The sequence below is a fragment of the Brassica oleracea genome, chromosome C1 (genome assembly GCF_000695525.1).
Source record: "Brassica oleracea var. oleracea cultivar TO1000 chromosome C1, BOL, whole genome shotgun sequence".
NCBI classification, from domain to species: Eukaryota; Viridiplantae; Streptophyta; class Magnoliopsida; order Brassicales; family Brassicaceae; genus Brassica; species Brassica oleracea.
In genome coordinates this window covers 42,811,311-42,824,849 of record NC_027748.1, presented here as the reverse complement: position 1 = coordinate 42,824,849, position 13,539 = coordinate 42,811,311, and the positions used below count along the sequence as shown (strand labels likewise).

Sequence of the window (13,539 nt, the reverse complement as noted above, 5' to 3'; positions counted from 1 at the left end):
ATGGTTGGTTAAGGTCTCAAGACAATGAAGATGCCACTACAAGGGACAAGTATGCATGGTGGGTTAAGGTCTCAAGACAATGGAGATGCCACTACAAGGGACAAGCATGTATGGTGGGTTAAAGTCTCAAGACAATGGATTATTAGTTTATCATATCTCATCATACTTGTAACCCCTATATATATGGGATGTTCCCATAAGCAAATCAATCAAGCAAATAAGATTCTCCTTATTTACTCTATCTCTCTCTCTACTTTCTAGATTAAACATCTCTCTCTCTTGTTCTTCACTATGTTCTTCAATTTCTAACAGAGAATAAGCAATTATCTTGTTTTCTTGGACTCTGAACTTTCTATAAACAAAAGAAAAGATTCTACTACACAAAAGCGTAGCAACTATCACAAGGAGAAGGTAAAGATCCATTACTACGGTGGAGAGAAGATCTATAGATCACGGAGATTTTACGAGATCTAGAGAGCAATGATTTACAAAGAGGCTTTGTGTAACATTGACGATCTTGACTGACAATGGCTTAATGGAAATAAAGTTATCTTTTTATAAAGTACGTGAATCACGGAGAAAAGCTATCATGTAGGTTCCACGGTTCTTGCAAGTTTTAGAAACTGAAGTTCTTGGATATTTCCTGTGATTTTAAAAATGAAATTTCTCTTTCAATCATTTTGATCAGTATGGTTTAAAAGTAATGTTTAAAATTGACTTAGGAAGTTATGGTTTGGTTCAATGTTTTGTAAAGACAATTGTGACTTGAAGAAGCTATTTTTTAGTTCAGTGTAAGAAGAAGCTATGGTCTGACTGTTGTTCAGTCCAGTTTAAAACTAATGCTTTGTTCATCTTTAAAAAAAAGGAAAAAAAGAAAAGGAAAAATAAGTTGAATTTCTAGTATTTTTTTAGTTGACATATTGAAAAATAAAAACCTGATTTTCTATTTGCTGACACATATGAGTCACATAGACATGATTCGTGTCTTCGTGATTGTGATTTGTGGTTGGAGTCTAACTTGGTTCGAATGTATTTATAACTTTTATACATCTAATTCATTTTTCAAATAAAAAAAACTTAAATTATCCCGATAAAACTTTGGAGTATTATTCTTGAAATCACCATCCAAATCAAGATCTATGGATATACATTGGTTGATAAACACACAAATGACAGAATCTAACATGGTTGGGAATATCCCAAGTGCAAACTATTGTCAAGATTCCTGTGAAATAGCTCAAAAGAACATAAATCAAACCGGGCCTCGTGGTCTGGTGGTAAAGGAACCTCGGCTGAGGTGCCCGCCATCACGAGTTCGAGCCCCGGTCACAACGGATTTAACATGGTTTCCGTTTGGTCTCCAGGATCTTCCTCGCCAGCTCCAGTTGGACGCGGTGGGATAGTCGGATGAAGTGAGAGGTCCGGATACCTGGATTATCAAAAAAAAAAAAAAGAACATAAATCACTGCAAACTGTGTAGCTCCCGGACCCATCGCCACTGAGATGTTCTTTGAAGGAAAGAGCTCGGAGTTGGTGGAGAAGATAGCAACAGAAAATCCTTTTGGGAGGCTCGGCGAAGCCAAAGACGTGGTGCCTCTTGTTGGGTTCTTGGCTAGCGATGGTGGTGAATGGATCAATGGTCAGAGTCAGACCATTCCTGTTAATGATGGATATGTGTAAAATGTATGGTATTTAGTGGCCTCTTTGCTATAAAATGATGATTGTTTGCAGACAATTGTGAGCTGAATAAGCTTCAAATAAAAGAAGCTATGGTATTTTTATCAAGCCATGTTTAAAACATACTCTCTCTGTTCACAAAAAAAAAATTTATAGAGTATTCACGTATATTAAAAATATAATAAATATTTACAATTAAATTTATTGTTTATTTTACTATACAGTTTTCAATAACTATTAACTAATAATATTTAATCAATTTAAATATTTTCAATTAATATTATTTTAAAATATACAACTTATCAACATTAACTACTAAAAATACCTTAAAATTTTAGAAAATATATTATTTTGGAACCAAAAATAATTCCAGAAAACCTTATTTTTTGGAAAAAAGAGAGAGTATGTTTTATTCATTTATTTGATAGCCGTTACACCCTCCAATAGAATACAAGTCAACATATGTATTCAAATAACAACAAATTCGTAGACATTCAATTCTCTGCTTTTTTCTTTTCAAATATCTAATCGAACTTTTTGTCGACATCCTATTCGTTTTTTCATATATACAACTCATTTTTACTGTGACTAGTTATATCTATTATAGAGTTATGGTTTACTGTAAATGTTAAGTTACTTTAAGTGTACACATAGACACAGTTAAAAAGGGTGTTGTTTGGCTGGTAGGATCAGGTTCTTCCATCCCAGTCTGGTCTGCTCCGTGGCTTTCTCTCAAGGAACCTATTGTGCCTATTGGCCCAGCACCATACCAGTCACAAAAATTAATGGTTGCAGATTTGATCATCCCTGAAACCAGAGAATGGAATTTGCCTCTTATTAGTACCACACTACCTCAGTATGAGGATTTGATACGGGAGCTGATCCCGGGTGATCTGTCTACACTGGATGAGTGTGTCTGGCTCTATACGAACACGGGCGAGTACTCTACGAGGTCTGGTTACAAGTTGCTAACGAACGATGCTCGGCCTCTAGACCAACAATTTAATTGGATCACCAATATCTGGAAGGTAGATACATCACCGAAGGTGAAAACATTCCTGTGGAAACTTAAGAACAGAGCATTGGCGTCGGGTGCTAACCTAGCTACAAGGAGAATCTTGGCCTCAACTGAGTGTAAGCGCTGTGGAGAACCGGAGACAGATCTCCACATCGTTCTGCAATGTCCTTTTGCTCAACGAACTTGGGAGCTGGTGCCTGCGATATTTAAACTACCCGTGATCTCTGCTTCTGATATCTCTTCCCTCCTTGCGAGTGGGAAGCGTTTGGTGAACCTACCCCCGTAGAGACTTAGCTGTCCTCTCTACCCTTGGGTCCTATGGTTCCTGTGGAAAGCCATGAACAGATTCCTATTTGAAGATCATCGAATGAGGTAGGCGGAGGTTGTTACTACTGCACTCTCGGAAGCCCGTAAGTGGCAATCGGCTCAGCACCTGAAGAATCAGGAAGCTAAGGGTAAACAACCTGCTAAGGCTCCTATAAACATCTGTCGCTCTGTTGCAGGACTGGTTTGTTTTGTAGATGCTTCTTGGCAGGCTTCGACACACCTCGGAGGAATGGGATGGATCTTCAAAGACACAATGTCGGGTTGGACTGTGTCAAATACTTCTAACCGCTCTCATGTTGCTTCGGCTCTTCTGTCTGAAGCTCTTGCGGTCAAAGCTGCTCTCTATGATGCGGCGTCAAGGAACTTCAAGACCTTGAGCTTATGCTCGGACTCGAAAGTCCTAATGGATTGTATCAATTTTCGAAATCGATGCTTGGAGATTCAGAGTGTCCTCAACGATATCTCTACTATATCTGAATCTTTCGACTCTATCTCTTTTTATTATATCTCTCGCTCGTTTAATGCTGAGGCTGACTCTCTGGCAAAGAGGAGCCTTTTAGATCTTGTAAGCCAGCCTACCGAAGGCTGAGAACTTTATGTATTTGATTTCGTAATGAAAGGTTTGTTCAAAAAAAAAAAAACTTAGAATACGTTTCTCTAGTTCATGCATCATACTTGCAGATTGGACGACCGTTTGATTGAAAACATTATTCAAAAAGAGCTGATTTTCTTTCTTTTTAGGGTGGATGTTGTTACCTTTGCTTTTAGTTCTTTTTACCACTAACATTAATCTTTGATTTGTAAATGTCATTCTTTTTACCTATGCATTTATTATTCTTTTGTACCCAAGGTCTCATGAACAGCCACTCTCACAAAATACACCTCATCCTCCACGTGTTTCTCCATCTCTTGCAACACAAGCTCCACCTCAGAAGACATACTCTTGGGGTTCAGATACTTCATCAAGAAGTTAAGCATCTGCACAGCCAAAACCCGTTTCTGAGCATCACCCTCCACAACGCCCAAATCAAGAATCCTCAGGCCAGACTTCACAAAAAGCCTCGCGTGTAAAAATGAAGCAATAAGAAACAAGATGGTGGGTTAAGGTCTCAAGACAATGGAGATACCACTACAAGGGACAAACATGCATGGTTGGTTAAGGTCTCAAGACAATGGAAATGCCACTACAAGGGACAAGCATGCATGGTGGGTTAAGGCCTCAAAACAATGGATTATTAATTTATCATATCTCATCTACCATGTACCATACTTGTAACCACTATATATATGAGATGTTCTCATAAGCAAATCAATTAAGTGAATAAGATTATCCTTCTTTACTCTCTCTCTCTCTTTCTTGTTCTTCACTGTGTTCTTTAATTTCTAACATCGCGTACGCCTCAACTGTAAAAGCATTGCGCTTAGCGAGAGCTATCACAAGCGCCATGTGAGACTCAGAAGCGGCTTCGAGAGAAACAGCTAAGCTCTGACAAAGGGTATTAACCATTTCACTAGAAGCAAAACGCCAGCTGTCGCAGTCCACAAGCGACTTCAAGCAGAGAGAAGCTCCCAAATCAAGATGCTGAGAGTCTAAAAGAGAGTCAGAGAGAGGTTTACAAAGAGAATGGATCAGATTCTTTTTCTTGTCTTCCGCCGTTGCAGGATCGATTCCGTATCTAGCAATAGCAGCAACCGCCTTTGAGCATGCCTGTTGAACACTTAACGCCCCTCCACAAGAGCTCAGCGTCCGTACGATACCCGGCATGATGGTTTCTACATGGGGAGCGATTTTGACTCCGTGGGAACGAGCAAGGTCTTCAAAGAGAGAAACCGTGTAGCCACCACCAGAGTCGGAACCGATCTCTTTGGTTTCAGAAAGTTGAGCGAGAAACACATGTAGAGCTTTTGCGTCCAAATCTTTCACAATGGTTCTCAAGTTGCTCATTGCAGTCTTGTTGGTATCTGGATCTTTGTCAAGGTTAGCCAACTCTTCTCTAAACGCTGAACCGAGGTTTCTCCCCATTTTTGTTTCCCTCTGAGGATAAAAGCCACAGCGAAGTCAACAAGCAAGATCATAAGTAACAAAAACTGAATAAAATAATAGGATATACACAACTTAGAGATATGGTACAATCATTTGAGTATAAGATAGATTCGTTTATACTAACAACTTTACCGAAATGATCATATACTCAAATGATTCTAAACAATATCTTAAACAAGATATACACAATCATTTGACTATAAGATGGATTCTTTTATATCCTAACAACTTAACCGAAATGATCATTCATAGTCAATGATGATTCTAAACCATATCCTAATCAGGAAACTAAAAAAAAAGCAATCTTTCCTTAAAGAGGATCATTGTAATTGATGTAATCTTGCTGGCAGGTGCAGACCGGTAATAAATATGTAAACTGCATTTAGTTTTACCACCCTCCAACCATAAATAAACCACAAAATTGGAGCTTATGTTAAAATAAGACAGACGATTAATATATATTTTCAAAGCATAATGCGGCCTTGTGTGACTGACGAAGAAGTCCAAAAAATATTATTTTCTTTGATAATTTAACATGTCCAAGTGATTACTAAAATAATTTTATATCATGGTACATATACATTATAATTGATACACATGAGATAAGATTGACACAAAAAATTTAAAGGTGTTGCTTACAAAATTTATAGTATTTTGTTTCTCAAAATTGTGATATTATTATAAAAATTTATGCAATCTCTGTGTATTATGATATTTAATTAGTTCTAAAAATTGCATGTATCTATTCTATTAAAATAGAGTTTCATAAAGTTACTATTTTTATTAAGTTATATTATCATTTCATTAATTATAAAATATAACATAATAATAAATAAGGATATTAATAATAAACGAGTTTTAACAATAAAATTTGAGTTTCATTTTTAATTATAACAAAATTTGTTAAGAAAAATCTAACAAAAATCTATTAAAAATTTTAAATATTTTTATGATATAATGCATAAATTAATTCTCTAATTAGTAAAATAATATTATTATAAATTAATATTAGTCAAATTTTATTATAATTAAAATACTATTATAATTTTATTATAATTAAAATTCTAAGCTATTTTTTAAAAAAAAATATATAATTATATTCTATTATATTATTTTAAAATTGAAGTATTATGTAAATTAAATATGACAAAACTAGGTTCAATTGGTAAATTAACCTATGTATTTTAAAATATTTTCATTTAAATTTTATTATTATTTACCATTAAAACAGGTTAAAATTTTGTAAACTAAGTAATATTTTCATTTTATATATTTTCAAAAATCATATTTTGAAGAAAATTCTCTATTTGATTATTTCAGATTACGAATTCTTGTACCAAACTCAAAAACGTAATAACAATAAATAAAAAATTTAAAATATATAAAATAAATCACTATATATTAATAATGAATTAAGAAACCTAAACAATAAAACTAAAGACTCACACAATATATAATACTAAAATATAAATCATGTATTTAAAATGTTCATGATAATATCAATGTTAAACATTTATAAAATGAAGAATATCCAACTATTAAAAATATTTGCACGAATGTGCGGATCAAACACTAGTATCTAACTAAATTACACTTGATGAATTTGCAAAAGAAAATTCGTACTATTGTTTGATTTGTATTTCCTTATTTTTTTCATAATGATTCTTTTATTTTCGTATTTGTCTTCTCTTCATCGAAACCATCGTAATGGCTGCACAATCGCCTCCTCTCGCCGGGAGAGTCGCCATAGTCACCGGCTCTTCCCGTGGCATCGGAAGAGCAATAGCGATCCACCTCGCTGAACACGGTGCTAGACTCGTCATCAATTACACAACTAAATCGTCTGACGCCGAGCTCGTCGCGGCGGAGATCAACGAACTTCCCGCCATTACCGGAAACGGACCAAGAGCGATCGTGGTTCAGGCCAACGTTTCAGTGCCAAGTCAGGTGAAATCTCTGTTCGATGGGGCAGAGAAGGCCTTCGAGTCGCCGGTTCATATTCTGGTTAACTCGGCGGGAGTACTCGATCCCAAGTACCCTTCGATCGCAAACACATCAGTCGAAGATTTTGATCGCACTTTCAGGTACACTTGCAGATTGTTCATTGATTAGAATCTTTGCCTTCAAGCTAAATAGTCGAAAAGTAAGCAAAAAGAAAAATTCAGTTTGTTAATTTGGTTGTTGTTATTACAGTGAGATGAGTATTATGTCTGAATTCGAATCAAATGTGATTTTTTTTTTTTTGTTAAAAAAATAATTACTTTGTGTTTCAACTGTTATTGTATCTTAATTTCGAATCAAATGAAAACATGATTCATTCTATGTTCCAACGTTACTGATATTTGTATGTCTTAATTTCGAATCAAATGAAAACATGATACATTCTTTGTTTCAATGTTATTGAGATGTGTATGTCTTAATTTCGAATCAAATGAAACATGTCTTGTGTTCTTTGAGATGTGTATGTCTAATATGGAAGCAAGTTTCAACTAAAGGTTTTTTCTTTCATTCGCTGCTACTTTGACCTTTGTTTCTTATGGAATGTGTAGTGTCAATACAAAAGGGGCTTTCCTGTGCAGCAAGGAAGCTGCCAATAGGCTCAAACAAGGAGGCGGTGGTCGGATCATACTCCTCACATCTTCCATGACGCGAGGTTTGAAGCCTGGATTCGGCGCCTATGCAGCATCAAAAGCAGCAGTTGAAACGATGGTTAAGATTCTTGCGAAAGAGCTCAAAGGAACAGGGATCACTGCAAACTGTGTAGCTCCAGGACCCATAGCCACTGAGATGTTCTATGAAGGAAAGAGCTCGGAGGTTGTGGAGAAGATAGCCGCAGAGAATCCTTTTGGGAGAGTCGGCGAAGTCAGAGACGTGGTGCCTCTCGTTGGGTTCTTGGCTGGTGATGGTGGTGAATGGATCAACGGTCAGATCATTCCTGTTAATGGTGGTTATGTGTAAACAAAAGAATTGGTCTTTAGTAGCTGTTCTTTTGAGGCTTACTGATGATATGTTTGCAAATGTGTTGTTAGGTTGTTGGTTATCCAGATGATTTTTTTTTTTTTGAAACACAAACTAACTTTCATTCACTCAATACACTAGGTATTGTTAGGTGAGTTCATAGACACAAGTTCATAGACAAGCGCTCGATTCTCTCGCTGCTGCTGTCCAGATGATTATATAACAATAATAACCAGATAATGATTCTGATTTTATGAGAGAATTGGTTCCTCGTTTATTCATAGGGTATAACCGTATAAGTAACTACTCATAAGTCATAACCCACCACAACAGGATGATTGATAATCATACACAAAAATACAACATTACATGTATCAACCCATCAACTTGTATTAAGGTAATGCACTCCACATTCTTTTATCATCCATTCATACTCACTCAAGAACATAAACTCAAAGAAAAGTTCGTCTGAAGGCATGTCTGCTTCGAAATCAAATATGTATAGATGTTCCGTTAAAGGGTGAAGCAGAGGGGGGTAAATTGAATAATTGAGTCTATTCTGTTTGATCCCATGCCCTACACGCAGGGAATTCTGGTTGATCCAAAGATTTACATTCACCCTTTCTCCTTTAACAGCTTCAGCCTCATCTTTAGGAACCAGCAAGATGCAAGCCTTCCATCTCATTGATGAAGGTGAAGGCCTCTCGTTCGACTTTAATACTAGGGAACCTCCATTAGCTTGATAATTGAAGTAGTTAGGCATTTCTTTACCTGGTAAGATCGTAAAGTTATAATAAGGCGATGTCTGGATGATGACGTCTCTCGCTTCTTTATTCAGTTTGAAGCAGTTGGTGAAGTTGAGATCAATCTTTTGATTAAGAAAGGAGAAATCTAGTCTCTCCAGAGACTCACAATCTTTTGCGTCTAGCTCTGATAATGAACTTGGAAGCTGTGGGAATGACAAAAGCTGTTTGCATCCCTTGAGTACAAGACGACGAAGACGAGAGATTCTATTGATCCAAGGAGGAATCTCTTGTATTTCTGTGTTGCTCATGACCAAAACTGTCATGATGTCAAGAACATGAGGGAACTCCTTGAGGTTCTCGCTGTATGACAGATGCAATTCATCTAGACGAGGCCACAAGCTGATCGATGAAGGCACTTCTTTAATCGCAGTTCGGGTGAGATACATATATTCGATGTTTGTCGAGATCTCAGGAAAACATTGCATCAAGGAGCAATCAGTGAGATCAAGTGTTGTCAGAGATTTCAAGTTGATGTTGACAGGAAGAACCTCCAGCTTGCGACATTCTCTCAAAATCAAAGAGTCTAGTTTATGGAGGTTTCCAATAGAGGCAGGAAGCTCCACAAGACTTGAGCATCTTCTAAAATCCAAACGCATGAGATTAGTGGCGTTTCCAATAGAGGAAGGGACTCTCACTAAACTTGAGCAATCACTAAAATCCAAATCCTCGAGGTTTCCTATGGCATTCCCAATAGAAGAGGGAAGCTCCACTATACTTGAACAACGATGAAGAGACAGAAACTGGAGATTAGTTGCATTCCCAATAGAGGAAGGAAGCTCTACCAAACTTGAACATCCACTGAGATCCAACTTTTTGAGATGAATGGCATTCCCAATAGAAGATGGAAGCTCCACTAAACTTGAACATCTCGTGAGATTTAATTCCTGTAGACTAGTGGCAGTTGAGAGACTAGAAACATCCTTCAAATTTTCTGAATCACTCAAATCCACCCACTTGAGATTGGTAAGCGGCTGACGGAGAAAATCAATAAGAACACATTTGTACAAATTTAATCAATTAATAATGCTAACAAACTAGTTAAAAACATATGATATTCTTATGTTACTTACTTTAGTTCCTTCCCACAACTTCTCAAGTTTGCTGTCATGCATGGATAGTTCCACGAGGAGCTCTGGCTTGGGAATACAATGCAAACATGTCATCGGAAAATAGCTCCAATCTAGTAATCTAAGTTTACGAGATAAATAGCTTTGTCCACCAAATAGATGCAATGCATCTCCTCCACCATCACGTTCCACTTCCAATCTTAAGAATTGGAGATTAGACATTCCTTCAAAGGCTCTCTCACTCACATTTATTTCGTCTCCATAGAAGAACATTATTCCAATAACACTTCCACTACCCTGAAAACAGAACCAAAAATAAGGTAGAGATGATTGCAGTTTATCAAACAGACTCAGTTTGTAACTGCAATAAATCACTAAAAGAAAAACTTACCGCTGCATCATCAGCCAGTACTTCACAAGTCTCTCTTTCATCGACCAGAAACTGGCGTTGTCCAGGCTCACTGGACTGTTTGCGGACAATATCTCTACCCAGCTGGACTAGCAGATCATGCATAATCACACGTTCCCTTTCCCAAGATATGAGAGAAATTTCCAAAGATATGAGAGACTTATCGGCTAAGACGTTAAGTCGTTGCCTCATATTAGAAAATATCGTTGAAAGATGCTCTGCCACTTTCTCTATCATAACATGGTTGAAAAGATAATGCGTTATAACTGAACATCAAAATGCTCTCAATTTCTCCATCAAGGCATCTCCATAGCTCTGGTAGTTCATTCTCCCACTCCTGCTTGGACATTCCACGAAAATGAGATCCCATAACTCTTAGTCCCAAAGGGAGTTTACCGACGAGTCTTGTAACTTCCCATACAAGGTTCTCAAAACCATCTTCAGGGGACTTTTGACCAAAAGCATACATACAAAACATCTGAATAGCCTCACAATCTGACGGAAAATCAACCTTGTAAATATCAGTGATCCTATGTGCATTCAGAATCTTTCGATCTTGCGTTGTAACGATAATCCGACTTCCATGACCAAACCACCCAGTTTCTTTGGCCATAGCTTCTAGTTGTACTAACCGGTCAACGTTATCAAGAACAACAAGAACTTTCTTGTCATTCAGTCTTTCTTGTGCAACTCCCAAGTGAGAAATCTTGAAATCCTCCTCCTTCTGGCTGGTTAACTGAGACAGAAGCTTTTGCTGCAAATGCAACTTCACATTGTAGTCGTCTGAACAAACCGGTGGCGTACACATTGCTTTGACATTCATCATCAAGACACTGTATTGAAAAGTATGGGATAGTTGATGGAACAGAAACCTAGCAATGGTGGTCTTGCCAATCCCAGCCGGTCCCCAAATCCCTATCATCCTCACTTCATCCAAATCTGTGCGTAAAACCGGCGAAATCTTGTTCATATGAGCTTCCATCCCAATGAATTCGTCCAAATCTCTTGGCGGCGTGGTGTTAAACAACTTCTTTGCAACATCAATGGCAACATCTTCTATCATTTTTGCCTCATTATCCCTTACACAACATATTCAAAATATATCAAAGTCAATTTAAATTGTTCCAAAAAAAAGACATTAATATATAGTTTGATTTGTGTTTGGAAAGATTTGACGAACCAGTTCTTTGAATGGTAACCAGCGAGGGTGGCCACTTTTGCTAGAGCTTCACTCCATTTCCTAGTAACCTCATTTGTTTTACCTTTACAAGTTTTTTTAAAGACTTTCCCAAAGTCACCGGTCTGCTTCTTGACATCAGTTGGATCCACTTCATAGAAAACGGGCATCACCGTTTGACCTAAGTCTTCCTTACACTTCATAATCTCCACTAACTCGTCAAGACACCAAGACGAAGAAGCGTATCTTTTCGAGAGCAATACAATCGCAATTCTTGATCCTTGGATTGCCTTCTTGAGCTCAGGGCCGATAAACTCTCCTCTAGTGATCTCGTTATCGATGAACAGGTTGATTCCTTTGCTCCCACACTCCTTCAGAAGATGACTGAGAAAGGATTTACGGACATCCGCTCCGTGGAAGCTCGGGAAGACATCGTGTATAGGCAAAGACGACTGGGGAGATGGTGGAGATGATGAAGAAGAAGATTCTTGAACTCTGAACTTGGCATAAACAAAAGAAAAGATTCTACTACACAAAAGCGTAGCAACTATCACAAGGAGAAGGTAAAGATCCATTACTACGCTGGAGAGAAGATCTATAGAACACAGAGATTTTATGAGATCTAGAGAGTAATGATTTACAAAGAGGCTTTGTGTATCTAAAGAGAAAAGGCTGACGATATTGACTGACAATGTTCACACTAGCAAGGGAGAAACTTTAAGCTTAATATAATGGAAATAAAGTTATCTTTTCATAGAAAATACGTGAACCACAGAGAAAGCTATCATGTAGTGTAGGTTCCACCATTTTTGCAAGTTTTTTAAACAGAAGTTCTTGGATATTTCCTTTGATTTGAAAATGAAATTTCCCTTTTAATCGATTTGATCAGTATGGTTTAAAAGTAATGTTTAAAATTGACATGAAGAAATTATGATTTGGTTCTAAATTTCATAAAGACAATTGTGAGTTGAAGAAGCTATGGTTGTGTTTCAAATTAAAAAAAAAAAGCTATGGTATTGTTATCCAGCCTTGTTTAAAACATATGTTTTATTCATCTTAATTTATAGCTGTTACACCCACCAATAGAATACAAGTCAACACATGTATTCAAATAACAACAAATTCGTCGACGTTCACTTCTCTGCTTTTTTCTTTTCAAATATCTAATTGAACTTTTTGTCTGACATCCTATTCGTTTTTTTCATATATACAACTCATTTTTGACTGTGACTAGTTATACCTATTATAGAATTATGATTTACTGTAAATCTTAATTTAGTTTGTGTGACGCTCCGACCGCCCACAGCTAATGGATCACCCACGTCCGCTCTCTCGGCCCGTGGGTTTCATCCCGTTCCAGCGGTCGATCCGTTAATTTTTCTAAGGACCGAAATCATTGTTTACTGACCCTACAATCACCACCCGACATTTCCCCGTGTTTTGGCCTCACTCACACGGTATCGCGAATCACTTCCGATAGGTCACCCATCCTTGCACTACTCCAGCTCAAGAACGCTTATACTCTAGAGTTCTTTCAGGATGTGCTCGGGAAAAAGTAAGTCAACTTTGGTAACATAGGTAGCCAAATCAATTCTCTTAAGCCTTTTCCATATATCATAATTCGGGATGTTACAATTCACCCCCTCTCAAAGAACGCAACATCCTCGTTTCGCTCCACGACAGGTCTCAAGACGCCTCTCAGGTCAGAACTGAGATGGCTAACCAGCTCTGATACCACTTGTAACGCCCCGACCGCCCACAGCTAATGGACCACCCATGCCCGCTCTCTCGGCCCGTGGGCCCCATCCCGTTACAGCGGTTGGTCCGTTAATTTTCCAAGGACCGAAATCATTGTTTACTGACCCTGCAATCACCACCCGACCTTTCCTAGTGTTTTGACGTCACTCACACGGTATCGCGAATCACTTTCCGATAGGTCACTCATTCTTGCACTACTCCAGTTCAAGCACGCTTAACTCTGGAGTTCTTTCAGGATGTGTTCTGGAAAAGGTAAGTCAACTTTGGTGATATAGATAACCAAATCAATTCTGTTAAG

The 13,539-nt window shown here is 37.6% G+C and overlaps 2 protein-coding genes and 1 pseudogene across 2 annotated transcripts; 1 reads left to right on the top strand and 2 right to left on the bottom strand.

The window, feature by feature from the left end:
• The window catches only part of LOC106335013, a 19,707-nt pseudogene extending 7,507 nt beyond the window's left edge, over nt 1-12,200 (bottom strand).
• Nucleotides 3,854-5,045, bottom strand: LOC106328426. Its single transcript, XM_013766865.1, has 2 exons — nt 4,411-5,045; nt 3,854-4,082 (listed from the first exon to the last, which is right to left on the bottom strand). The coding sequence occupies exons 1-2, from the start codon at nt 5,043-5,045 to the stop codon at nt 3,854-3,856; spliced, it is 864 nt and encodes a 287-aa protein (XP_013622319.1).
• Nucleotides 6,751-8,124, top strand: LOC106335272 (short-chain type dehydrogenase/reductase-like). Its single transcript, XM_013773786.1, has 2 exons — nt 6,751-7,150; nt 7,616-8,124. Exons 1-2 carry the CDS (start codon nt 6,774-6,776, stop codon nt 8,022-8,024), a joined length of 786 nt encoding a protein of 261 aa, XP_013629240.1. The 5' UTR covers nt 6,751-6,773; the 3' UTR covers nt 8,025-8,124.
• Nucleotides 12,201-13,539: the final 1,339 nt, after the last annotated feature.